This window comes from Xiphophorus maculatus, chromosome 24 (genome assembly GCF_002775205.1).
Source record: "Xiphophorus maculatus strain JP 163 A chromosome 24, X_maculatus-5.0-male, whole genome shotgun sequence".
NCBI classification, from domain to species: domain Eukaryota; kingdom Metazoa; phylum Chordata; class Actinopteri; order Cyprinodontiformes; family Poeciliidae; genus Xiphophorus; species Xiphophorus maculatus.
Genome location: NC_036466.1, coordinates 4135358 through 4162527, shown reverse-complemented (window position 1 = coordinate 4162527; position 27170 = coordinate 4135358). Strand labels below are relative to the sequence as shown.

At 40.9% G+C, this 27170-nt stretch overlaps 1 protein-coding gene across 1 annotated transcript in view; it reads left to right on the top strand.

Moving 5' to 3' along the window:
* Nucleotides 1–12281, top strand: part of LOC102219197 (Krueppel-like factor 7) — a 44985-nt gene extending 32704 nt beyond the window's left edge. Inside the window, exons 3-4 of the mRNA XM_023329936.1 lie at nucleotides 2524–2647; nucleotides 8217–12281. Of these exons, the coding sequence (XP_023185704.1) occupies nucleotides 2524–2647; nucleotides 8217–8268 (176 nt within the window). The 3' untranslated portion in view covers nucleotides 8269–12281. The remainder of the gene's footprint in view (nucleotides 1–2523; nucleotides 2648–8216) is intronic.
* The last annotated feature ends 14889 nt before the right edge of the window (nucleotides 12282–27170 follow it).

Genomic DNA, 27170 nt, shown 5'->3' with positions numbered 1-27170 from the left:
GGAGATCATCACCTCCTCAGTGGTCGGACCCCCGGCCCCTCATTTCACACCTTTCTCACGTCTCTGAGTCCTGCTAATTAAATGTTCCTCAACATGGCTTCTGGCTGATCCACGGCCCTTGAACCGAGCAGACGTTGTGAGATCTGTTTCATCTTTAGATTTGTTGCGGCTTGCTTGGCGATTCATGTTGATTCCCACTGAATTAGCAGCAGATGTTCCCTTTGACTTGTTTGCCTGGACATACTATGCAAACATGGATTTTTCCCTTTCTTTTTGGAATTTCTACATCCCGTGGTACCGATAATGCCGTAAAACAAGCGCCGTCTTTGAACAAGAACTTGACAGCAGTTGATCCATCGATTGTGTCTCCTTCATGGTCACATTGGATGGATTAAGCCGGCGTTGGTGTGGAAAGCACTCAAGCTGTGCTGGTCAGTGTGTCTGGATTCAACCAGATGGGATGTGACTGATGCAGTTGACATCTTTGGAGCTGGACGCAGCTGGTGTATTGTGGCTTCCTTGCCATTATGTGACTGGCCTAATTATCACCACCCCCTCTCCTCCTCCTTCTTCTGTCCCTGCCGGCATATCTGCAGCCTCCTCTGCCTTAATCCACTTCTGCGGCACTTCTCTCCTACTCACACTCATCTCACCTTCTCTTCCCAGACTCTCATCCACCTTGGCTCTAATCCACCCCCCGCGCTCCCCCACCTTCGCTTCTCCCGCTCCACCCCTTCTCTGCTCTTTTGCATGTTCAGCAGGATCGTAGACCAGTGGGAGCTTCTCCATTCCAGTTGAACATTTCGTTATATTTTCAGTCTCCTAAAAAAGGGCAAACTTACATACGGAATGGGGAATTTTTAACATTTCTCTTTGTCCGATTTTTTGATTTTTTTTTCAATGCTCCTTGGCAGTAAGTTTTACATTGTTGGAACAATGTTTATTTCCCCATGAAAGAATGAATGAATGAATATACTTTATTAATCCCAGAGGGAAATTCACAAGAAATTTATAAAGAAATGCCATCGCTGGTCAGTGACTATTGACTGGTATAGGCTATAAGATTGGATGTCTGAATGTTGAAGAAAGAAGACATATTGACAGTTTAACAATTCACTCCATTGACAAATGGGGCCTTAGTAATGTGTGGAAGTCTGACACCAGCCAGGTCACACACTGCCCTGGGATGGCGTCTCATTCTTCAGCCAATGTATCTGAACTCAAGGCTACAAAATGTCGTACTGTTTAAAAGATGCTGGCCTTAAAAACATTAGTCACAGGTTTCAAATGTTTGTTGCAGGACTATTTCATCTTGTATATGGAGTTTAGTTTCTTGTTAGACTCTTCTGTCAGGCAAAAGTAGCTGCTAATATACCAAAGCTAGCTGTCTAGCTAGTGCAAGTTAATCACAAGTTGGCTGAAGGACTTTTATTTTTGCCGCTGGGTTATTTCTATCGATAACCCATACAAGACTGTAGAGAGCAATCTTAGTTACACAAAGAGCAACTTTGTGTAAGTAGCACAAAGTTGCTGCCAAGAGCCTGAAACAGACACCAAAAATGTCAGTTTTTGCTTTGCTTGATTGTAAGATTCATAGTTTTTTTTTTCTGTATTAAATTTCATTTAAGGTGCTGTCTTGAAACGTTTTAAATTGGACTTGCGTAACCCTGCAGATATCTCCAACATCAGCTATGATTCAATCTTACTGTTATGCAAACTTTGAGCGAGCTTTTAAAATGTCGCAAAACAGAAGAAAATGCGAAATCGGCACGTTTTCCATCTACCGGTTCAGAGCGGATCAACCGGGCGATGCAGAGCGTAATCGTCAGATATTGATTCTATGCATGGCTGTGATAAACAGGATGTAGCGGTTGCTAACTAGCATGGACCACGCATTTCAGAAACACTTTGTTGCTGTCAGGCAAGTTGTAATTGTTCTGTCAAGTCAACTAGTATTGGCGATGTTACATGCTGTCTGGTGACGTAGAGACAGAACGGCAATTGAAATGCGCGCCTACAGAACTGTTTCGGCAGATATATTTTCATATCCCATTAATGACTCAACTCTTTTTTTTTTTTTTTTTTGGAAAAACTAGCATCAGCTGAAGCGAGTATAAAAACTTTTTTTTTTGCGAAATTGAGGAAGTTGTTTTAAATTCTACCATTTCCATCAACCTGTTCTAATGCGAGACTTCAGCAAAACGATGGAAACACATTTAATGACAAGCCTTGGTTTTTCCACAGAGAGGTGTCACTGCTTTCACCAAAAGCTGCTTGGCACTGCTAGTTCTTCACATTCGTAAATATGAAAGCATTTAAGAGGGAACAAACTAGCTGTCTAACAGTGTATCAGGCATTGCCAAGATGTATCAGCCAAACATAAATTTCCTTGTTTTTTTGTGCTGAGTATATTTAACTCAAAGGAACCTGATATTTGCTGCTGTGGCTCATAACTAAATAAGAATATGACGGGTGATGAAAGTGGTGCTTATCTATATTTCCTTCTTTACTTTCACGCTCCAGGTGAGAAGCCGTACAAGTGCTCATGGGAGGGCTGCGAGTGGCGATTCGCCAGGAGCGACGAGCTGACGAGGCACTACCGCAAACACACGGGCGCCAAGCCTTTTAAGTGCAACCACTGTGACAGGTCTGTCAAAACACAACTCTCCCTCCTTCCACGCCGTCTGATGTGTTTCTCTCCCATTTTCCCGCTGTTATTCGTGTTTTCTGCAAAGTTTTGCCACCAGATACTACTAACACATTCTAAACTGTTTTGGTTCTGACCCAGTTTGAACGTGTGCCGGCAGGATTACTAATGTGTGCTCCTTTGAAACCCGCAACGTCTTTCCGGGGAGCACCCAGAGAGTGCTCACTCTGCTTGCATTTAGCCTGGCGCTGCATATTAATGCAGGATTGAGCCTGGATATGGAGGCTGCTTTCAGATTGGAACAAAAGTGCTAAACAGGTGTGGAATCAATTAATGCCGTCACACAAAAGTCTATAACATATTAATCTTCTGTTTTGGGCCCGTAAGGTGGAGTTTTTATAAGATCAGTTAATATTTACTGAAATTGTTTTACTTAGCAAAATCGAAGGAGCAATACATTTTTCAAGCAGAAATGTTTGAAATTATTGCACCAAAATAGCCGATATGTTATTTTTGCTTTTTTGTCATTATATTCAAACTGTGCTAATATACAATAAATGTTGTGTTAATGCACTTTACAAGACAAAAAAAGTCAAAGTCAGATACTGAAGCACTGGTCCAGGGGTACTTTCTATAGAATTAACAAGACAGGAAAAAAAAAACTCTGTTTTAATTTAAACTCATTTTTTATGGCTCCTCCAATATCCATAAAGAATTTAAAGTGATAGGAAAGAAGCAGAGTAATTTCAGTGAGAAAGTGATTTTCATTGTCTTTAAAACCATTGTTTGTAAAAGGTAAAAAATATATTTGACTTAAAATATACTCTAAATCTGGGCAGTAATTTAATATTAACTCAGTTTTAATTTACTTTAAACACAAAAATGTTTCGCTTTATATCGTCCTTCTATAGAAAAGTGTTTTTAGTTAGTAGGAAAAGAATTCCTGTAAGAAAAAAGTCACATTTTTGCAGGTATTTAAGGCTTAAATTCCTGGACGAGCCCCCAATTTATTTTACAGAACTTTAGTTTGGTGAGGTGGTAACAGAGGAGACACTTTAACTTCAATGAATAAAAAACTAATTTAAATATTTAAAAACACTGCAAGACAATAGAAAAGGTTAACTGGATATCCAATTGGTTGCTTGTTCTTGAAGTAAAATGACAATAATTAGCCCAGGATATTTTCTGAAACTGAGTTTACATTCTACTAATTCAAAGTTTTACTGTATTTCTTCCTTAAAAACAGAATTGCTTAAGCTCTGAATTATAGACGCAGACATATTATATATATTGTGACCTACATTATTACAAATAAAAAAACATCTCCAGATTTTGTAAAAAAAATTTGTTATTTTGTTTTTGGCAAAATGTAATGTTTGAAAATACAAAGACTGGATGAAACTGATTTAAGATATTTTTGAGAAAATTGTGTAATATTTTGTGTATATTTTTATGCTTATCATTACCAAAATAACAAGGTACGATGGAGTTTTAGGGGCAGGCTAAGGAAAACATTTTTATTACATGAATAAAGTCATATGATATGATGCAACTTTATTCTTGTAATTACATTTAATCACTTTTCTTAGTCTGGCCCTAATAGTCCATTGTAACAAAGAATATTTTTATTGTTTTTTAATTATTTTTATTTGAACTGTCAGCAAATTTCTTAATAAATAACCTATTTTAATGATATTTAGGTTTCTTTTTGCAGCATAGTTCCAGGTTGATCTTTGTGTAAATTATGTGCAACAATCTTAAGTTATTCATGAGGATGGAGCTCAATGAAGATGTCATCCATTTGTCAAATGTGGCGTAAACTATCTACTGTATGGGGGCTTTTAAGTACAGCGACAGTGTGGAAATTGGACACAATAGAGGAAGTTAGTGAATATGGGACCTCTTGAATCATGCATAGGTTCATTATTAAAGGACAAAAAGAAATCCCTTCTCACCTGGGGTACTTTCCCTAATGTCGATAAGATTGGGGGGTCTTCAAGGGTGTGTTAATGAACAGCAGGCCAGACAGCGACAGCTAAATCAAGTCCCAGCTGGGTAGACTGTAAGTACAGTATTTTTCCCCACCAGGAGCCCCCACCGCAGGCATACCCCTAATTTGGGCCCACCTCTGTCATGTGTCAGAAGGCGTCCAGCCCTTCCAGCCTAAAGACCCAAACACACACATGCCCCCTGCTGAGATTAAAGAAGAGGGGAAACAGTGGAGACAAAAAAAAAAAAGTCGAGGGGAAGATTGAGGATTGCAGGGGGTGTTGTGGGGTGAGACAGACCCACGGTGTGCCAGCTGGTGTCGTGCCCCCAAGTCGTGACTCATACTTCGCCATCTGTCTCCGAGAGTGTACACACACACACACACACACACACTCCTAATGACACACGAGAACAGTGACGAATGACTCCGTAGCACTTTGTTCATTCCACGAGTGTGTATGGATAAACACGCACATAAAGGTAGGAGAGAAAGTGGTCTGGCATGGAGGTTCGACCTGTCTGTTTGGCAGACAGGACGAACTCTTGATCATCTTAAAAACAATCAATAGTTGAAGACATTGACATTGATTTTTAATTTTTTGCAACATATTTTATGGTGAAGGTCCCATAGTCGTATCTTCAGGCGTCTACTGTCTTTGGTTGCTCTAGATTGATTCAGTTCAGACATATTCATTTATTATACCAGTAAATGCCCTTTATCCTGTCACCTAACCACCACATGTAGTTTGTTTATGCTAGTAAGGGGGTGTGGGGAGTACTAATAGTTTCTTTGTGATGTAGAGAGGGCAAATTAGTTGGTCCCTTCTGACAATCATACTGTTACCATTTTATCCCAAACTCCTCAAATTTCATTGCCGTAAGCCAGTGGTTCTTAACCTTTTTTGAGTACCAAACCCATCAGTTTCATATGCGCATTCACTGAACCCTTCTTTAGTGATAAATATATATTTTTTTTTTTCCAAATTCAAGACATATCTATATGTTTTTTTACTGGTACACAAAATGCAATGCACGAACTCACAACAAATTACGATATTACTTTATTCTGGGCCCCAAAACATATTTCGGCACCATAAAAGAATTTCAGCCCCCTAAAATATATTTTTTTTCTATTTTACTAATTAAAAATAAATTTGGATTTTTTTTTTGAAAAATGTAACATTTTTTAATAACTTAATTTTTACATTTTTTTTTAAATTTAGTTTGTTTTTTGTCATCACGACTTCACACAAGTGTGTCTTTACCTCCCTGGCAGAGGCTCCTCCGAACCCCTGAAGCCGACCCGGGTAGAACCCGGGTTAAGAACCACTGCCGTAAGCAAACCATTTCATACCTTTGAGCCCAACTTCTGTATATCAGTCGATGTGTATTGAAAGTCAGGTGTTTTAATGAACTCTGGAGATAAATATTAATATGCATCATTAGATAATTTTCCACAGAATGGATATTGCAGCCTGATTTCATGAGTTGGGGTTTGCTGGGGTAGATCCACAGTCATTCAGGACATGAATATGCTAAGTGTTTGAGTAGAAGGCAACAAGATTTCTCTCGTTTCTTGAAGATGCTTCACCTCTCACCCAAAAAGCCTGTTAACTTCTGAACATGGGTTGGAAATAACAAGTTTATAATATGTAGTCTGAACAATCACACTAATAGGCCCATTAAGGAATGAATAATTAAGGAAATATAAGTCATTGGCCCCGCCCTCCATTTAGGTCAATACTTCTGTTTTTCTCATTTGGTGCTCCAAACATAACCCTAACCCTGCTGTGTGACTTGTTTTGGTCACATTTCTGAAGCTGTGAAAAGCTGTTAAAACCCCTGGAGAGACGAGTCCAAGCTGCACTGTAGGTGTTGGAAAGATGAAACCTGAGGTCACCTCGTCTGTAATGTTGGTTTTTAATGATTAACATGGTGTAAAACAGTCTCTGTCCTACAGTGTTGTTAGGTTTAAAATGCGACCAGGATGTTGTAATTGGAAAATGTCCTTAGTTTCTCAGATACTTTCTCCAAGAAGAATATTCCGGTTGATTTTAAGCCAAACAACACTTAGTCTCCAGTAGGCTGGTTGGGGCATTGTTCCTAGGGATGAAGATGGTGTCACGAAGGGAACCCACGGTCTCAAAGTGACATCGGTTTCTGCAAATGCACCATGGGAGGTGTAAAGAGGACAGGCACTCTCCTGGAAGAAGTCCTTTTAACAGTGCCATGTGGAAAACATGCCCAATAAGATTTTCTTGTCATGGCAAAAATTCTAGAAGTCCTCAGAACCATTGGATCGGATGAATTTTGTCTCGTCACTGAATGAAACCTTGTGCATGTATTCAATGGGGGGGATGTTAACTTCACTCAATGAAGACCTGAAATTTGATTTGGTCTTGGGCTTGAAGACTTGAGGGCAAAACGTTTGAAACTTCATCTGGATTTTCTCCTAAAAAAAAAAAAAAAAAAGGAAAACTTGACGTTGACTTTCTTTGCAAAAACTTGATACTTACCTTGGACTTGGCCCTCAAAGAACTTGGGACTTAAGTCGGACTTGCCCTCTGACAAATTGAGATTTGATTCCGACTTTTAGACTTGGACTTGTCTCTCAAAGGCTTAAAAGTTGAAGTCGAAAACATTAGAATTGACTTTGAAAACTACTACTTCTACCATGTCTCTGGTCTTTTTAAGCAAGAGGACTCAGTGATGGCTAACAATGCGCTGCCTTCTTGAAATGGGTGAAATGAGGAGGCCAAGGGGAAGTGGTAATTCAAATAAAATGACTGATAATGAAATAAGATTCACCCTAAAAGAACTCTTCCTCTCAAATGTTTCTTACACACCAATTACCAAAGCAAACAGCTCCCTGTTATCTCTTACAAAGCAACCCTCTTATTTGGAAAGCATTACTCATGGGAATAGAGCAGTTGTTTTCCTCTACAAACTCTCAGCGGAAGCATAGTTTATCCAGACATGCATATGAAAAAAAAAAAAAGCGTAAGGGTCTGATAAAGGCTGCATAAATGTGCGCGAGTGTGTGGAAGCAGGCACAGGAATGAGCCAGCTGAAAGCCTTTATTATGTCAGTTTGTGGCAATCAGCTTGAAATCCTCATTTTCGCAAACATTTTTCAAAAACCCCTCGCTGATGACAAAAGACAAGAGCAATTTCATTTTCCACCGTGGAGCGACGCCCCAGCAGTTCCACCAGGCTGGGTTTTTTTAGATGAGAGGCTTCAGGCCGTCTAATTTAGCTGTCGTTTCCCAGCGCATGTTTTGCATGCCGCCTTTTATTCCTCTCCTTCCCTCCTCTTCCTCCCTCCCCCCCCAAACACTGTTTCAACAGATCCATCTGCAGGCTCTCTAGTTATTCATGGCGCAGCTGAAGTCATTAGGAGTTCTGCTGAAAACGCTGATTATGAATTAGTTACACATATACTAATTGCGTGCGCATTAGCGGCTCAGCATTCACTAGCTAACAGCAACATTTAGCTCCTTCTACAAAACAAACTTCTTCCTCATGCTTTAGTAACGAGCTAACGAGCTGTTCTCTGTTTTCTCCTCCTCCTTCGGCTGCAGGTGCTTCTCGCGGTCGGATCATTTGGCGCTGCACATGAAGAGGCACATCTGAGGAGTCGGCGAGAGGTCGAAGGGAGCGAAAGGAGGAGATGGACTATCGACAGCTGGAAACTAACAAGAGGATGACAGAAAGGATGGATTTGGAAGACACCGGGAGGACCAGGTCATATGCCGAACTGAGATCAAACCTTTTTGGTCCACTTATACAGAATGGCTACACCCTATCTATGACTCTCCAAGGGTTCGGGGGACGTCATGGCAGCTCTTTGTTTTCATCATCCGATGAGTGATCAAGCCGCATCGCTCAGCAATTGTACAGTCACACGTTTTCAACATTCCTACTCTTCAGAAATTCCACATATTCAAAAAGATTTTCAGCATTCATCTTGTCAAGCCTACCACAGCCTTTAGAATCATCCTTAAGAGTTTTGGGCAAACGCCAAATGGATCTTTCTGCTCTTCTGGCATTGGAGTCCTCAGAGACATGTTGCACCGATGTGTGGTCGTTCTGTTGCACTGACTTTACCCCACCCCACCCCAGACCAACGTCTGCTGGGACAAACGTATCGACTCCGGGAACGTCAGAGGAAACTGACCGTCTGGAGAGATGTAAGGCAGCTTTCTAAGAGTGCGTTTCCTTCTTGAGACCTTATCAGTTGTTGACAAAAACGGTTGCACAATTGACTCTTTCCAACTTTTTGTAAAAAAAAAAAAAAGAAGAAGAAAAACCATTTTAAAAAAAACATTGCAATGTCCAAATGAAACGCTGGCTATCGTGTGCCACCTGAGCACAAGTTCAAGCAGCTAGCCCACTTCGATAGCACACCGAACACAAAACGAGATCACTATGTATTTAAAGGCTATATTGTTTCTAAACAGATCCTGTAACTCTTTTGAAAAAGAACATTTTAAATGGACACGTCACAGGAGAAGAACTCACAGGAAATGGATGCAGCCAGAAGGAAAGAAAAGACGGATGCCTGAAATGATCTCTTTGGGATTTGAGAGTGATTGGCACCAACCAAGCCGCTGGTCTAAGACGATCCAGCTCACATTCCTGCAGAACTCTTCCAATTAAGCATCTCTCTGACTTGACTTCAAATTAAAAAAAAAATGTATTGGACATCTCCCTAAATTCGGCTCTATGTACATCCAAGAAGATTTCTGCTGACTCCCTGACCAGCATGTATGTCGGAATGCTGATATTTCCCCCCGCAGGACTGACCCTTAGGAAGGCACATTCAATCAATCAATTGGGTCCTGTCAGAGAAAATCAATGTGAATGTATCTGTTGCAATCCTGGCCATTTTTGCAAGACCCATTAAAACACTGGAGGATGGTGGGGGAGACCAAACTAAACAATGTTTCTGTTCTTTTTCACGTTAGGGGAAAAATGACTGGACTTGGAGAAACTGGCTGGTCACAGCTGGTAGCTTTTGACATTTTACCAGCTCTCATGGACCAGCATGAGTGCAGATTTTCAGTGGGTGGCTAGAATGGGTTAGGAGAGGTTGGATCTGCTCAGTCAGCAATGGTAATTGCCCCATTAGCTTATGTAACTGTGGCAGAGCGAAACCTGCACGCACAACGAGTCAAACATCCACACCAGGAAACCTGCAATTAGCGTTTATATTGTGTAACATGGCCTTCATCATGTCAAAGAGAAACAACTAAAATCCAATTCTTAGATGTCTTAAATTCACAGATGCATTTGAGATGGATATAAGATTGTACACAAGCTTGGATATCAGTTGATTAGCTTTGACTTTGCTGGTTTATTGCCTTGAAGGAAAAGTCTTCAGAGTAAAAGGTCTGCGTCAGAGTTACAGCTCTGAAGATATGTGTTGGTGGGGTGTAGCTGAAATAAGTCACACAATCCTGATCTAGAAAACCAAACTTTAGAGTTTTTGAAGGGACAAAGAAGACTGAAAACCTTAAAGCACAAATTTGCCAGCTAGCACCAGCTGTTTTAAAGAAAGGCCAAATTATGAAAATGTTTAGTCCAAAAACCTTTGTGTTATGCAGATTACAGGGCAATTGCTTGAGCCGTCTTAGAAAAATCTTATCGTCTCATATTGTGAAACTGTTCTGATTAGTTTAAAGAGATAACACTGTTTAAGGTGTCCAATGTGTGGACAGGAGTAATGTCAGGAGTTGAGGAAGGTAGGATGAGCAGAGTTGGCAAGTGTTTGTGAAGTGGGGAACAGCAGAACAAAACTTACTAGTTTTTGCGGTTGATGTGTAGCAGATTATATTGGGCGCGGTGGCCATCTTGCAAGAACTCTGAAATGACCGTTTTACAAATTCACTGCACAGATTACCACATAAAACACTTTTTTTTTGCTAATTGTTGTATCCAATTTTACTCCAAACATTAGCAACCTTAGCAAAAAGTGGAGCCGACTCGTGAAAGAAAAATATTCTAAGCTGGCAGAAACCAGCGATGCTGTTCAACATGATAGCTGGGTATAACCGTTTGTTTGGTGAAAACCCCGATTCAAGCTGGTTGAAGGTTTGTCAAAAGGTTTACTTTTTATTTGGCTAACATGACTTAGAATCAAGTATGCCAGGCTGCAGTTTGGAGTTTTGGGTGGAGCCAATGTAGGCGGAGCTACAGGATTTGGCACGCCCCTTAAAGGTCCTACCCAGTCCTAGCTAAGAAACGTTCACGGACAAACAATTCATATTCATACTTTCAAAAACTATAAAAGTGACACATTTTACTCTGGAGATTTTGAAAAACAACAACTAACTTATTTATTTATTTATTTCTATATTTTTTGTTAAGTCTTCAAGGCCATCCACGCTGCATTTTCTTCATCATATGTGCAAAAACACAATAAAGCAAAGGCTGTAAACATTTCAAATTTCAAGCAGATTTGCTGTAGTGTAATTTTCTGACTGTACATGAAAGAGAAAACGAAGAATGGCAGTTTCACCTTTTCTATGGTGACTGCTGACCACTGATGGCAGCTCTATGTGTGTGTTTCAGTATTTAAGTTTGATATGCTTCTATTGAATGAATCTGTGTTTATATATAAGCTGGAGACTGTTCCGCATCGATTGAAATTGTGGATTTAAACAAGAACATTGGGGGGCGGGGGGGACTTCATGTTTGTTTGCTTGACTTTCTTTGAATTTTTAACAAGAAGCCGATTTGAAATGTTAGCCCGCCTCCTTTTGGGGCAGCTGACGGAAACAAAATTGTTCTCCAGGAGTCGTGGGAAAATGAAATCTCGAAATGTGAATGTGTTTTCTGGGGGGCTAAGGGGGGGGGAGGAAGAAAAAAAAAGTCTTCATGTCGTCTCTGAAGATGCGTTTACGTTCCGTGTCATCTTAATGATTGATTCAGTTCTGCTGTGCCTGTGTGTTCTTCGTCTGTGTTTTTGCACTCTGACTTTTTTTTTTTTTTATTTCAAGAGAAAACAAAAAATCACTTGCATATCTGATGTTTTTGTTTACCCGTCTACAGTCCTAACAACCACGCTCTACCATGATCACAAAGTCTGTACAGTAGGGGTTTGTTTTTTTTTAGCACTGACGCTGACACTCTGTAAACACTTTTCACCAACACCTATAGACGCATACTCTGCTCATTCCTCGTATTCTTCACTGATTTAAAGAAAAAAAATTCTTTCATTTGAGGCTGCAGCTCGAGCTTTTTCTGCAGAAAGTGCGGGGGGGGGCTTTACATACATTACTATGTGTGACACCACCTCCGTTTCCACCAGGTCTGAATTTTAAATCAAACGCACCTCCCCTTTTTCTACCAGCACACTCTCTTTTCCCTCCATTTTCCCCGACACGATCCCGTTTCCCCTCTCTATTGTCCTTCTGTTTGTGTTCCTCTGTACAAAGTGTTTCAAATTTATCATTTGTATATTATGACGTATGGGTACGATAATGTTCTTTATTATGGAAAAATGAGAAAGATTTATTTTTGTTACCGGTTTGTTTCATAATTCCTTTTTTAAATTGGTATTGTAATATCTCTATGCAAGGAAACTGTTCAGTGAATCGTTTTTATTTAAGAATGTAATTATGTGTAATAAATGGTAGAAGCAGTTTGGCATGGAGTATTCCTGCTTCTTTGGCTGGTCTGTTCCCCCGAGCGACAATGCCCACCTAATCACCAATCTTCACGCTGGATATTTCCCCCCGATTTCTTATCGAGTCTCAATCACGGAGCCCATTCGGCGTGCTAACAAAGAGCGACCGCGTTGCTTTTTCTTCTCACTGACCAACGCGCTCCTTTTTTTTTTTTTTTTCTCCGTTCTGTATTTTTAGAGGTCCGGCCACAAGTTTGAGAGCCGAACATGAACGCGGACGAGTCACAAGGAGGATGGGGCAAATTTAATTTACACCCTCCTGTTTCTGCTGAGCCCCAAGAGGAATGAAAAGACCGGCTGATTTATCTCCGTTTTCGATCAGACGCAGGAAATAAGCCGGAATACCTTCGGTTTGCCTCGGTGCACGCTCTCGTTGTCTCCCTCCAAGGGAGCTACAGCGTGTTAATTACATCTGTTACCAACCAAGGTGATGACTTATCCACTATTCCTGCCTTTTGACCATGACTAACTGATAAAAGGGTAATCGAATAACTAATGGCTAATTAGGGAGTAATTACTCCCTGGTAAATGGCCCTATGCAGTGTATTAATTCTCCTTGGGTCTGGCAGTGAGAAACTCCCATAAGGTTTTTTGTTTCATTTAATGCTCCCTAATTGAAATGGGCACCCTCATCAAGAAGCTTACATGTATCTGTCGAACTTAATGTACTTTTATCTGTAATTACAGACAGTCTGCGTATTATCTACCTCCCTACATCGTCTGCGTGAGGCTGCAGAGGCCCCATGATGACACGAAGAACCATGAAGCCATTTGTCAGTAAAGGTCGCGTGTCGTAGGAACGCTTTTAGAGCGTCGTCGCCTTTCAGTGCGATGGACGACAGCGGGAATGTGAGTTTACAGACAAGCTAACTGGTTTGGATCTGGGAACTGTTGACGAGATTCAACAGTCTGTAGTTTAGACAAAACTGTAATCTGGGACTGTTTTGTAATTGAAGTGGATGGAGTGAACTGGAGAGCAAAGTATAAGAGAATCCTACTATGGTTTCCTCTTTTGTCCCTATAACAAAGCCTGAACCATTTGGTAGCAAAGAAATCTACATCAGCTACTCTCTACAAGGCCAGACAAACTGGGATGCCAATGAGCAAAACTTCAATACTTCTTGTAGACGTGCTTTTTATAGAAAAATTCAAATGTTCCTAAAATATGTCTGTTCCTTTCACAGATTAATCCCACTTGCTCTGCAATCCAGTCCAGGTTTCTTCTGATTGAGTTCCTTTGTCTGCAGACGAAGAATTACTATTTCTTGTCAAGGAAAAACGACTTTACTTAAAGTCAAACTTAGTTTCACAGTCACACCAATGAGTTATTCCATATTTATTGCATTACTAAAACGAAAGCAATCACTGATTCTCCATTAGTTGTATTTATTTCTCATCATATCCCCTTTCAGAAGTGCATTTACTCACCAGACTTTATGAAAAGTAGTAATATGGCGGTCGAAGAGTTAATTAGCTGATCCGACCCTCTGATAGTTAAAACTCACAACATGACAAGGAAGCACCTACTAATATCATGCTAATATCAAGAATAGTGCAAATTCGGCGCACCGGCATTGATGGTTGATGAAGATTGACCCTTTTTATTTTAAACTACTAAAGATTTTTAGGTGCAACGCAAAGTATTCATGTTTTAATTACCACACATTTTGCATTCTCTATAATTTCATAGAAAATTTGTCCAGAAATGTACTGGAAAGCAAATTTTGGTGCAACAACAACAACAAAAAGCTTTTGGTTAATTTATTAAACTATTTAGGTGTCTCCTCAAATCCTGTTCTTATTACTGAGAATAGACTAGATTAGTTTTTTCAATCAAACTCAATGACTTTCTTTTAAAAGTGCAAACGTGGAAGAACAAGTTCACACTGTTAGACTTTATGACTATACACAAATCTTTTCCTTCTAAATCTATTTTACATTTTTTAAAAATGGTATGTGCTTAGTTTATTGTTAGACAAATAAAAAAAAAAAATCACAATTAGGAGTTTGGAGTGAACATTTTTTTTCAATCCAAACTACAGCCTGACTTTACCTCAACACCTACGGCCCGTTGACCTTTGACCCCCACGATGAATCCGGCTGGATGCATCCGCAAAGAAAAATTTGGTTGCTTCCCAAAGTCCTGCAGCTTTAGCACACAGCTCTGCAGCGGAAAGAGAAAAGAGACATGGTCATATTATGTTGTGAACAAATTAAAAGGAAACGAAACGGAATAAAATAAATATTCAAACATTTATAGACTGCGGCGCGCTAGCTAGCCTGACTTCTCATCGCCAGAGCTAACAGAAATACAAACAAGTTTACATCAGCTTGAAACAGAGTCTAAAAATTGGAAGTACGTCAACAATTTGTGTATGGTTCATTTCTGATTTTTCAGCGTCAAAATAAAACGACCAAAAACTAATAATCGAGGGCTGATATTCTTTCCATCTTTTCCTGCATCGTTACATAATAAAACAACCATATATTCTATTTTGGACACAGATAGCTGAAGCAAAGATCAAACATTGTGTTTTTTTTTTTGTTTTTTTTATCTAGTTCGACTTCACATGAAGGAACTAATTAATTTTGCCATTTTGCTTTGGAAACAGAAAAACCAAAGACTGGAACGACACACAAATGATCAACTTAGCCGTTAGCAGTTAGCCGTCTGACCGGTCCGGCGAAACATTTTATTGTTCTTCGCACCTCGCCTGTGGCTGAGCATTAGGGGCTTAATGTAATATAGCTGATGAAATCCATGATATTATTCCGGTCAATTTATCCACGAGGGTTCACGCAGTTTAATTAAAAAACAAAATTAAACATGCCCCCACATGATCTTCCGTCCTAACGGCACTTGACAGTGAATGCAACTGAATTAACGCAGACGCGGTGCGGTTAAGAGGTGGATTTGTTATCCGGATAATTACACCGGGGGATGCCAAGCAGAAAAACGTGAATAATAGAAAAGATAAGTCGATAAACACGTCTTTTTCAATGCGCGATTACATGTTCTCTGTCACCCCGCTGCTGTTTTCACACATCGCCATCAAATGATAACATCTTTGTAATTCTAGAAGGACAACAAGAAATTAAACATGCATGGGTAGCGTTTTAATTCTGTTGACACCATATTTAATTAATGCTTATTCGGGAGCAAGTCGGTTATTATGCCGTCGGTGTTGCATTCAGATTTGTTTACTCGGAGATCAGTGTTTAGATCCAAGGATCTGAGCAATTGCTAAGTAAAAAGAAGGCAACAAAATGCAGTTTTGATGATTAGAAGCGAAACCCAGCGGACGTTTCATTTCTGTCTCCAGATTTTTGAATTTTTTTTGAGCAGTGATTGTTTAGCATCCTGCGGGGTTATGAGCCGTGCCCCTGAATCTTCTACTTCCTCTGCAGCGCTAAACACCTGAGCACATTTTCCAAAGCTGGGCCTTTTTTTTTGTTTTGGTTCATATACAATGATTCGATTACAGCTCCCATCGCTGGAGGAGGGCGTAAATGGTGGAAAAGTGCTGAATTGAAGCCCTTGTAATAAAAGGGAAAACGGGGATTCTTGAGGCAAAGCGGTGATTCACCTGACGAGCTGAACATTAAGCTTTTCTCTTCTTTTTTTTTCATGTGGTTGTAACGGGAGATTTTACAGAGGGAGCTGCCAATGCCCGTGGGTGCTTTATAGGCGTCTGGCAGCCATATTGGGATGTTTCTGTCAAATCTGCCAATGGAGACGGAGACATGCTGAGAGACCCGACAGGTTTAACATCTCCTCTACTCTCATCTTTTTTTTTTTTATGCTCTCTATGAAACTAGAGTGATAACAAGGATAGAATTACAAACAATTTCGTATCCGATTGCGCGTAACCACGGATTCTCCAGTTGCAGTCCTGCGGGGACATCATCAGAAATCCAAAACTAGAGATGCAAGACTGGGGGATTCTCGGGCAGCCAACTGCTTGGGCATTCTCAATTATCGGGAATAAGTCGACGCGGCTCTCTGTAATTAAAGTCTAATCATGCCGGTGGATTCGGGGAAGCGTCCTTGTCAAACTTTCATTAATCTGCCTCCTTGTGACGGCTAGCACCAGCCCGAGTGGTCAAACGGATACATCAAGACGTTGTGTTTTAGGAAAATTTGGATGTTTACTGTCAGGCTTTTTATAAACCTTTCATGGAAATGAGTGAGGAAAAATAGAATAGAATTTTGAGCCTCTGAAAATCTTCACTGAGCCTTTAATAGATCAACATTCTGAATATTAATGCATCAAAGCACACACAATTGAATATGTAAGAAATGAATCGTGTGTCTTTGAGGGGTTTAGCATTCTGACTTGGCAAGTGCTTTTGAACTGGATGCAATAAATCTGACAAAAAATGTTTTCAGGTCGATTAGAAAGTTAGCTGCTCAATAAGTTGGAATTACTTTTGTACTGGTGTTTTCAACAGAACTTAAAAAAATTGGTTAGCAGCCTGGCTGTTTGAAAAAAAACGTTCTGCTTCCGGCACAGTCTGAGTTTTCTCCATTCAACTCGGGTTGTTTCCAGTCGATTTTCTACCGGGACCAATCAGTGAACAAAGGGAGAAATTATAGATTATTACCACGACAGGTAATTGCAAGTCTTATTTTAAAAAAGACAACAGAATTAGCATTGGACAGACTTTTGTTACACTTTATTAGCCTAAAAAAGCTTTTGGCTAATAAAGAGTAGATGATTTTATCCACAAAGAGCTGGTAAACAACTTTTATTACCCACATTTCTAGAATTGTAGCATGTATATAAATTATTTACTTATTTTTTTATTACATCAGGTATTTTGACAGCTTCATCACAACATCTAGCTGTAGACATTAGCATTAGCATGCTAATTTTAGCATACCGTTGTTAGCTTCTAATTATAGCATTCTGTTGGTGCCCTGTTGTGTTTTGTAACCATAAAAGGACAATTATCTATGAGAAGCTAACTAGCTTAAACACTGAAACTCACAAAAATAATTCAAATGTAAGCACTTTATAGAACTGTAGCTTTCCTATGAAATAACTGATTTGACTTTGTGGTTTTAAATGCAAATACATTGAACATGTGTCTAATCAAGTCAAATAATATGACCCAGACAACTTATCACTGCATTTGTGCTTTAGGCCAAAAAAGTTTTTGGACAAAGGAAAACTGAGAGTGCAGAATCTTTCTTTTTTCTTTTTAAGGACGCTATATTAAGACTAAAATCCCGTATATGGCGCTGGGCCTGTGTCTTGCACTTGTTCTCACTCTTTCCTCCGACTGCTCCCTCGTCTGGGACCGTTTGGAACCAAACTACGGGCGAGATGTTTGTGTTTGAAGCGGGAACAAGCAGCTGGGAAGCCTGGTGGCTCCCGAGCTCGGAGTCAGATCAACCTGGAGCACCTGGCTCCCCTCAGACGCTGCCTGCTTGACAGACAGCACAGACACCTGGAGGTCCAATGAGAGAGCGCCGTGTATGAGCCACTGTCGCTCTACAGGGCCATGCATGATGCAGGAAGCTTTTTCTCTCCTCCCTCTGTCTGTCTCCCCCTCTGCCCGCTGCTCTGCGGTAAAAATAGATCAACAGACCTTGGCGTTCAGCTCTTTTTTTTTTCTTTTTTTTGCCTCTCACTTTCACTTGGATCCCACCAGGTGCAGCGACTGCTGGCACGCGCCCCACATTTCCTCGCCTCTGTGTTTGTGCTTCCTAGGCTTAAACGCGTAGGTGTTTACACACTCTTCTCGGCGTGTGTGTGTGTGTATACATGTCAGCCTGGGCTGTTTCATCAGTTTGCACTGCACTCAACTTCCAATAAAAGTGGGATATTAGTCTCACCGTGGTTTTTCTGGTTATTATCGAAGGAAGGATTTTGGAGGAGGTATTCTTTGGCAGCGGCTGGTGGCGTGACATTTGCAGATATTGCATTATAGCTTGTACTTTGAGCCCAAAAGCGTGTGAACTCTCCATTATCTTGGCACCGAGTGCTTGAATACAATCAGAAGGCACACCAATGGAGCAGAAAATCTAACAAAAACAGAAAGAGCATGTAATTTCTTTTGAATTTTCTTCAAATTTAGCTGTGGTTTCCTTTATTTCTACTTCTCGCTTTCTTCTCTGTATGTATGAATGTATGTAACCTTTATTTAACCATGTATGTCTCACTGAGGTTAAAAATCTCTGTTTCAAGGGAGGCCTGGCCAAGTCAGATATATATTTGAATATTTGATTTGGAAGAAAATGGAAAAAAGCTGAAACCTGTTGTGTTGAGCAATGTGTGATCAGGTGGCAGCCGAATCGCTACCTGCTAGCCGTATACCAGTCTCAGTCAGAGGATGGCGCCAAAGACACAGCAGATGAAAAGGTTAAGTCAAAGAACAACGAAAACTGTGAAATACAAATTTTTCTAATGAAGAATTACTTTTATTATTTCTTTTCAGTCCATTTCTTACGTTTCTCTTAATACATTGTTAAACCAGGACATTATTGCCGCCTCACATTATCCTGACAACTACGTGTCTCAGCCTGGTTGTTCAGCTGAAAAAAAAATAGTTTGAGTGGGAAACATGTGCTTGTTCACAAAGACACAGAGTCGTATGTCAACCCTTTAAAGGTCCTCAGACATAGGGGGGTCTCTTATAGGCCCGTTCCTGCATTACTAGCTACTGATGGAGGTTGATAGAGGTCACATTGTGGGTTTGCGTGAAGGTGGACATTCATAATGAGCAACATCTGATGGTTCCTTGATGTAACAGGTAGTTCCAAAATTGTGTCATTCAGTTTATCAGGCAATCGTACAACATGGCACCTACTAACAAACATTGGTATAATCTTTAATATACACTTCAGTTGTCTTCATGTGCGCCAAACCATGTCTAATGAGTTCTTATGGATGATAGGCTGGTTTTAACGTGAAGGAAGAGCCTCCTCCTCCTGATATCTGCTCAGAATGACGGCTGGCGTCCATTTGGAGGTTTTTCTGACTTGTGCCAGTGGAAGACCCCCCAGGGAGGAACACTTTGGAATCCCTTTAGACTGAGCTGGAGCTGCAGAATCCCATAGCTAAGAATGTTGGTACCTGTCCAAGTTGATATTAGGCTGCTGTACAAGAGGATCAGGGGAATCTATTCCATATTGTCCATCTTTAAAACAGTAATTGCCTCATCTTTCAAATGAAGCATTCAATGTCCAGTCCTTGTGTCTGGACAGGAACGTCCATCCTCTAGTCACTTTCTTGTTTAGACTGTCCATGTAATACCTCACCTCTCTCCATGAGTCCACTGTTGGTCCTAAGCACCAGTACTAACCATAATTCACCTGCCTGGATGTTTTCAGCCTATGAAGAGACGCCACGGTGGATCTGGGACTCCATGGCGAGACTAAATGTCGTTTCTGGCTTGGGAACACCTGGGAGTCCGTCAGAATTGGTTCCTGGATCTGTTAACTCTTTAATCCAACCTCAGATGTAGAGAAGACAATAAAAAGTTGGCAGTACTTCTCCATCGACTACAAATGAGGGGTCGAATGTTTATCTCGAAAGTAAGGTCAAGGGTCATTACTTTGTAAAGTTCTAAAACTAGAATCTTGTAAATGGACAGAATTCAGAGTTTCTCCTACAAAAAGTTATAAAAATTCATGACAAGTATTAGAACCAAATGATCTGCTGCCAACTTCGCCCTTAAGACCAAACTTTAAGCAAAAAGAATATATATTTGCACATAATTGTATGCATCAGCTCATGGCATGCTTGCACGATAAGTGTAAAGGTCTTCTGTTGCCGAGTGCCAAGTCTCCCGGAGGACCATTGATCCACGTCTACGACCACAGAGGGATCTGCAGCTCCTCCCTGATTGCCATTCTGCTGCTAATTAAACAGTCCGGCTTAACGAGTCCACGCTGATAACAAGGTCAGAAGAAAAGGTCATGGCACTACGCTCGCCTCAACCAGACGGTGTCAATAAGAGCACAGGCGCTCAGAGAGAGAGGTAATCATCTGAAAGGTTCGGAACAGAGAGAAAGAGGCAGATGAAGTGGAAAGAAGAAGACGCTTGTTTGAAGGAAGCGGAGCATCAATACCATTAAATCTGAGCAAATTTTAGGTTTCGTCTACCACATCAACCCTCGAACTCGCCGCCGACTCTGAATTTAATCAGCATCTTTGAGATATTTAAGAAGCAGACATGAAAAGAAGTGCATTGATTCGAGGAAGCCATATAACAAAAGGGTATCGGTCGTCTTGCTGGATTTTTTCCAACCAGGCTGCAGAGGAGCCCTGAGCACGACACGCAAACACATGACCTATATATATATATCTCCTATCTAGCCCTCATCATTTATCTTACAGCGGCAGAATCAGGATAGATTGGTTCAATTAGACTGGCCTTTAATGTAATCTGTTTAATCCATTTCTATCATCAAAGCCAATACCTACCTCTCTCCTCGGAGAGTGGGATTAGCACCGGGAGTGCACATCCAAGCAAGAAAAAGAAGGGAAATAAATACAGCCTTCGAGTTGATCAGATCCCCTTTAATAGTCGGGATATTTGTTCTTTACAACTGGGCTGCGAGGAAAAGCAGAAAGTGTGGAGTGAAGTTTTTATGGGCGAGATTTAAGATCTTCATATCCTGCCAGAGATTGGAAACTCGGGTTTGTCACGATGCCCAGCGCCACCGTAAAAATTAAAGACTTGGCTCCCTTTTTAGTGTCTTCACAAACCTCCAATAAGTTGATTCCATTAAAAGACAAGAAGACCGTATCTTCTCGGAAGAAAGTACCTTAAACATTAATTCTGTTTCTAGTGAATAAATTGGCAAAATACTGACATTACACGGTTCGTTTCTAGAGTTTACATTGCATTCTCAGGCTATTTGACTCACGTTTGCAATGATTGGACATTTTATATTGAATGAGGAGGTGATTTAAGTACGTATTTTTGCATTTTCTTGCAATATTTTTTAGTTCTGCCTGTTGTTAAGAGGTGATCTGTTGAATTGCAAATGAATTTCAATATGGATCATTGTTCTTTTCTGCTATAGAAGAAGTTCAAAATGTGATGCTCAGAGTCCAACAGAATTTGAGAAAATTTAATTTTCTTGAAATATGCCGGAATTTAGACAACAGTTAGTTTCAGAAAACCACTTTTTAAAACCATTTTTAATAAGTTGGTTCTTTACTTTGGTCTCAAATCCACCTGTGGTGCCATCTTTCTTTGGGAATTTGCACCAAAATATTTCTTGGAGCAACGCCTCTTGGGAATAATCTGTTGATTTGCTTTTAAAAGTGGCAATTTTTTTTAGGAAAATCAATTTCAAAGTTGAATATGTCAGTTACGCCAATGAAAAACCTGCTAACTCTTTCCTACCAATGCCAAACAGCTCGTTCTGTTATTGGATTAGATGACTGAAGATTGATCAGACAAAACAAATTGGAAGTTGAACCATTTATGCCCTTAACAAGCAGTGAGGCTTGGAGACATGGTACTCAACCATACCACCATCATGGTGGTCATTTGGTCATACGCTGCTGTGGGATGCCAAAGTGGCGGTCTGGTGATGTGGTTCTGTGGTGGAATAGTTCATCTTGCAATCGGAGGGTTATAGGTTTGATACCAGCTGCAAACCAAACTTCTCATTTTATTGTTTTTACAAGATAAAAAGATTAATTTTTATATTCTTCATAAGTACTGTAAGTATGATACAATCCAAAATTGCATTATGGCAAAGGTATACACATCATTGGTATCATTGGTAACCTTGGACAAAAAGCCCCACCATCCTGTAGCCTGCTGGTAAGAATCCAGACTTTTGTACACTTTTAAGTCTCGTCCGGTGTAAGGGGAAACTCCTCTTGTAACTTAGTGGAATAAATCATGTGGCATGACTTCAGGCAGATTTGATCAAATCAACAAAAATGGGGGAGAAGGTATGGATCAATTTCCAACTTTTGCAAGTATTGCTGTCAGAAATAACAATAAAAAGCCAAAGCTGAAGGGCCATTCCATTATTTTGTTCTATCTGGGTAACCTTGGGTCAGTAAAAATTGACCATATTGATTAATCTGGTTTCTCTTAATCATAGACCCTTTAAATCCCAGTATATAATCCTTCACAAAATCCTAAGAAAAACCTTGCAAGTAAATATTTCTGAATAACTTCTACATCCAAATCTAATACCGTGAACGAGTTGGCTGAAACCTGAAGATATAAAGTCCCAAAGCAAAGATAAATGTCATCATCCGGACATAAATCAACATAAAAAGCCCTGTAATTTTCCAAAAACAATTTTTTTTAATGTCCTTTAGACTTTATTCAAATATAAATTCTAATAACTCACCTTTTTTTTCTTTCACACAATTTTACTTTTAGCAGACTTTTCAAGAACTGTATGAACATTCAGTTTATTTGTTAAGAAAATGAAATAACATCTAACTGGGATGGGTGTAAGGTGCATTGATTATTTAAGAGGGCTACAACCTTCTCTTTTGGCAAACTGGCAAGACGAGCAAATTAGGTTTTGAAGAGCGCACTTTATATCTTACCAGTTTATGTTAATATGTGCTTATTCGGATCAATAAACTGCTGCCAGGAGCGCAAAAGCTACAACATCCCTGCTTGTCATCCGTTTTCATTTCAAGGTTTTTTTTGTGTTTTCTTTTCACAGAAAAAGATTGTGTTTGAGGACTCAGGGGTCCGCCATCCGAAAACCCGTGACATTTTTTTTTTCCCCCCACCAAATTACATGGCTTTCAATGAGGCAGCAAGACTGTTTTGTAAATTCATGGATTTCATCCAACAGCTGCAATCTGCTTCTACCTGCTGAGATTTCTGCAGGGAAGTGGGATTTTTTTTTACACTGAATACCCGTCTACCCCCCTCTCTCCTCCTCCCCCAACCCTCCAGGCCTCCATGTCTCTGTGCTGGCTCTCTCAGAGGAAGGAATGAAATCAGCGTGCAGGTAGACGCTGCACTCGTGCATTTATTTTTGTTGGAGGAATTTGTTTTTCTTCTTCTTCTCATGCATAAATGCTTATGCATGCAGCAGCACGCTCGTTTATCTCTTCCTCCACGATCCGCAACTTTCAACTGTTTTCCCTTCCACCTGTCTTTATGAAGCCTGCTTTTTAAATCCAGTATTTGTAATAATTCTCTCTCTCATATAGTGTGGATTACCTGTGTGATTGCTTTCCAGGAGAATTCCCCCACGGAGCATTAGCAACACGGCTCGTCACACTCCCGACTCCCAACCCCCTCCCCGCCCCACCTTCTCGTTTTTATGTGCCTGCAGATATTAAAGCTATATATGGTGCTGCTACGCTGGAGTCCATTAACTTTTGTCTTATGGCTCCCGTGTGTTTGCAGAATTGTTTTGCAGAGAGGCTGTAATGAGACTCGGCTGGTGAGGCCTCAGTGATGCATTGGTCATGTCTGCTTAAACACGTGTTGACAGGCTTGTCCTCCACAAGCAGGATTCACCTCCACCAGCACACACACACACACACACACACCCAGCTGTGAACGGTGACGTGACTGCAGCTGACAGGTTTGATCAAAGCTGATTGATTAGAAGACACGAGGCATGGAGGTGGAGGGGCGGTGGTGGGGGTGAAGGGTTGCGGAGAGGACGTCCTACACCTTCCCCTCGCTCCCACTTTCTCCGCTGCAAATCATATTTGACGGATAATATTGATCAAATGGATCTGAGTGATCAATGCTTCAATTTGTTCAAAGGGCAAAATTCACGTTTTTAAACAACAACGAAAAAGAAAGCCGAATTCAAAAATATGTTTTGCCAAATGGACCAAAAGCATTTCATTTTTAATCTTCCTCTAAGTATATTTCATCATCAAACCTATCTTGACAAGAAGTAGACACGTCTCTGTTCATTCAGGTTTGTGGGAATATACTGAGATGTGCATTTGCTGCCATCTGCTGAATTTTAAATGCAAGTACATCCCATTGTAACTTCCGCATTATTTCCAGTATCCGTAGAAACAAAACATTGATAAACATTCTGATGTGTAATAATATCACCAGACAAATTATGTAAAGCACTTTGATTGATTGATTGATTGATTGATTGATTGATTGATTGATTGATTGTTTGATTGATTGTTTGATTGATAGACTTGATTGAAAAGTCTAGGAATCTAACAGCACATGAAGCCTCACCAGGCTGATATGTTTTTGATGATTTTCATAACGGGACGTAGCAGGACGAATGACGGCTGCTAAATGACTGGGACCACCGGCAGGGGGTGCTGTGAGTACAAAGGGAGGCTCTTTCACTTGTGACATGGTCACACTTCAGTGTGAGTTATGTAGCAGTGAGCACAAATCAGCTAACTTCAGTAAGTGGTGCTTCTCCTTGCATTAGATCTGCATGTGGCTGTTTTAATTCAGCTCATTTGTAACGTAGAAACAGATGATGTAGAATCTCCTGCTTTGGCTGGTGTGTGGTGGTAGCTTCACCTCCCCCACGTGACCATAGCAACATAGAAGGGGTGTGTATTGTGCCCATTACATCCAAATGGTTCAAGTAGAGAAATCTTGACTATTTTTTGCTCAGTAGAAATCACTGGTTAGCTGCTCCTCCTGTTGCTGCTGGTTCCAGAATGAACTCCCTGGTAACAATGACACTGTTTCATAGAATCTTGTTGCCTATCTTTAATTTTTTTTTAATGTCTCTTCTCTACCGGAAACAAGCCATTTAAAGGTGGGATGTTCTCACAATCTGTGGAAAATAAAAATGAATAAAAACCATAAAATCCTGGGAGTTTGTCTTTGAATGTGAAGATTCGACATGAAGATGACAGAAAAAGAGCTACAGAAAATAAAACAATTGAAATCTGTATTGCTTTAAATGAACCCTTAGCTTTTTCTTTATCTTGAATATGTTTATCTGTGTTTGTTTTTTCTTGAGGCAGAACAAATGAGGCATAACTCTGTCGTTATACAGTGTGTCTGCGAATAAAGTTTAAAAAAAAACAACATCCGCCCCCCTCTCCCTCCCCCTCACCCAACAGACTTCTTGTGGCTTTGACGTGAAGCTGTGACGTCACTCATCCTGTCTGTGACATCACAGCTGCCTGTCTTTGTATTCCCAGGTTCCACAGAGAAATTCATTTGCGGTCTTCAATCTCAAACAAAACTGAACAATGGCGCGACGAAATGTATTGCTGGAGTACGTGGAAAGTTTGGAGAAGAGCTGCTGGAAGATAACAAAAGACAACAAGAAGCTTCAGAAAACTGTTGAAGATCTGAGGCTGAAGATTGAGAGACTGAATGCCAGGAAAAAAGATACCTGGCAGGTAGAAAATGAAAGGCTGATCAACAAAAATGATTATTTTAAAAAACAATTCAGCACTTTGACTAGTGAATTGGACGAGGCTAAAGCGACAGTTGAACAACTGCAATCAGAAAACAAAGCCTTGTCAACTCATAATAGGAAGATACAATGGGGAACAATGGTTGATAAAAGAAACTTTAACAAATCAATGAAAGAGAAATCACAACAGTTGTACTGGATTGGCAAGGTGAACGAAGAGCTCAATCAAGAAATTGCTGGACTTAAATTGAAGATGGACAAACTTAAAGCCAGGGAAGAAAATTTAAAGGCTGACGAAGAAAAGATGGACAAAACAGAGACTCAGACCCCGGATGAAGAAGCTAAAGAAGAGAAATCAAATATATTTCAGATAATTGGGAGAACTTTCATCAAAATGTATCAATCAGGGACTTTGAGGTATTGGGTGCCACCCTGGATATTTTAATTTCGAAAAAACATTAAATAACGACCACAAAAGCAGGGCTAAGATGAAGCTTGAGAGCAGAGGCAGAAATCTGCGGCTTCCAGAGGGAGGAACGGACATCAGAAGACCGTGACCACCGCAGGCTCCTAGGAGTCTCACAGATCTTTTCCAGGACTGTGTCTCCGACCCGCCTGCTGGAAACTATCCGTCGGACAGTCGAACCTCGGATTCAGGAAGAGCAGTGTGGTTTTCGTCCTGGTCGTGGAACACTGGACCAGTTCTACACCCTGCAGGGTCCTGGAGGGTGCACGGGAGTTCGCCCAACTAGTCTACATGTGTTTTGTGGACTTGGAGAAGGCGTTCGACCGTGTCCCTCGGGGAGCCCTGTGGGGGGTTCTCCGGGAGTATGGGGTACCGGGCCCTTTGATACGGACTGTCAGGTCCCTGTATGACCGGTGTCAGAGTCTGGTCCGCATTGCCGGCAGTAAGTCGGGCTCGTTTCCGGTGAGAGTTGGACTCCGCCAGGGCTGAGCTTTGTCACCAATTCTGTTCATCATTTTCATGGACAGAATTTCTAGGCGCAGCCAAGGTGTTGAGGGGATCCGATTTGGTGGCCTTAGGATCTCATTTCTGCTTTTTGCGGACGATGTGATCCTTTTGGCTTCATCAGGCCGTGATCTGCAGCTCTCGCTGGAGCGGTTCGCAGCCGAGTGTGAAGCGGCCGGGATGAGGATCAGTGCCTCCAAATCCGAGGCCATTTTTTTGAGCCGGAAAAGGGTAGAGTGCCTTCTCCGGGTCAGGGGGTTTGTCCTGCCCCAAGTGGAGGAGTTCAAGTATCTCGGGATCTTGTTCACGAATGGGGGAAGAAGGGAGCGGGAGATCGACAGGCGGATTGGCGCAGCGTCTGCTGTCAAGCGGGCGCTGTACCGGTCCGTCGTGGTGAAGAGAGAGCTGAGCCAAAAAGCGAAGCTCTCGATTTACCGATCGATCTACGTTCCCACCCTCATCTATGGTCATGAGCTTTGGGTCGTGACCGAAAGAACGAGATCGCGGATACAAGCGGCCGAAATGGGTTTTCTCCGTAGGGTGTCTGG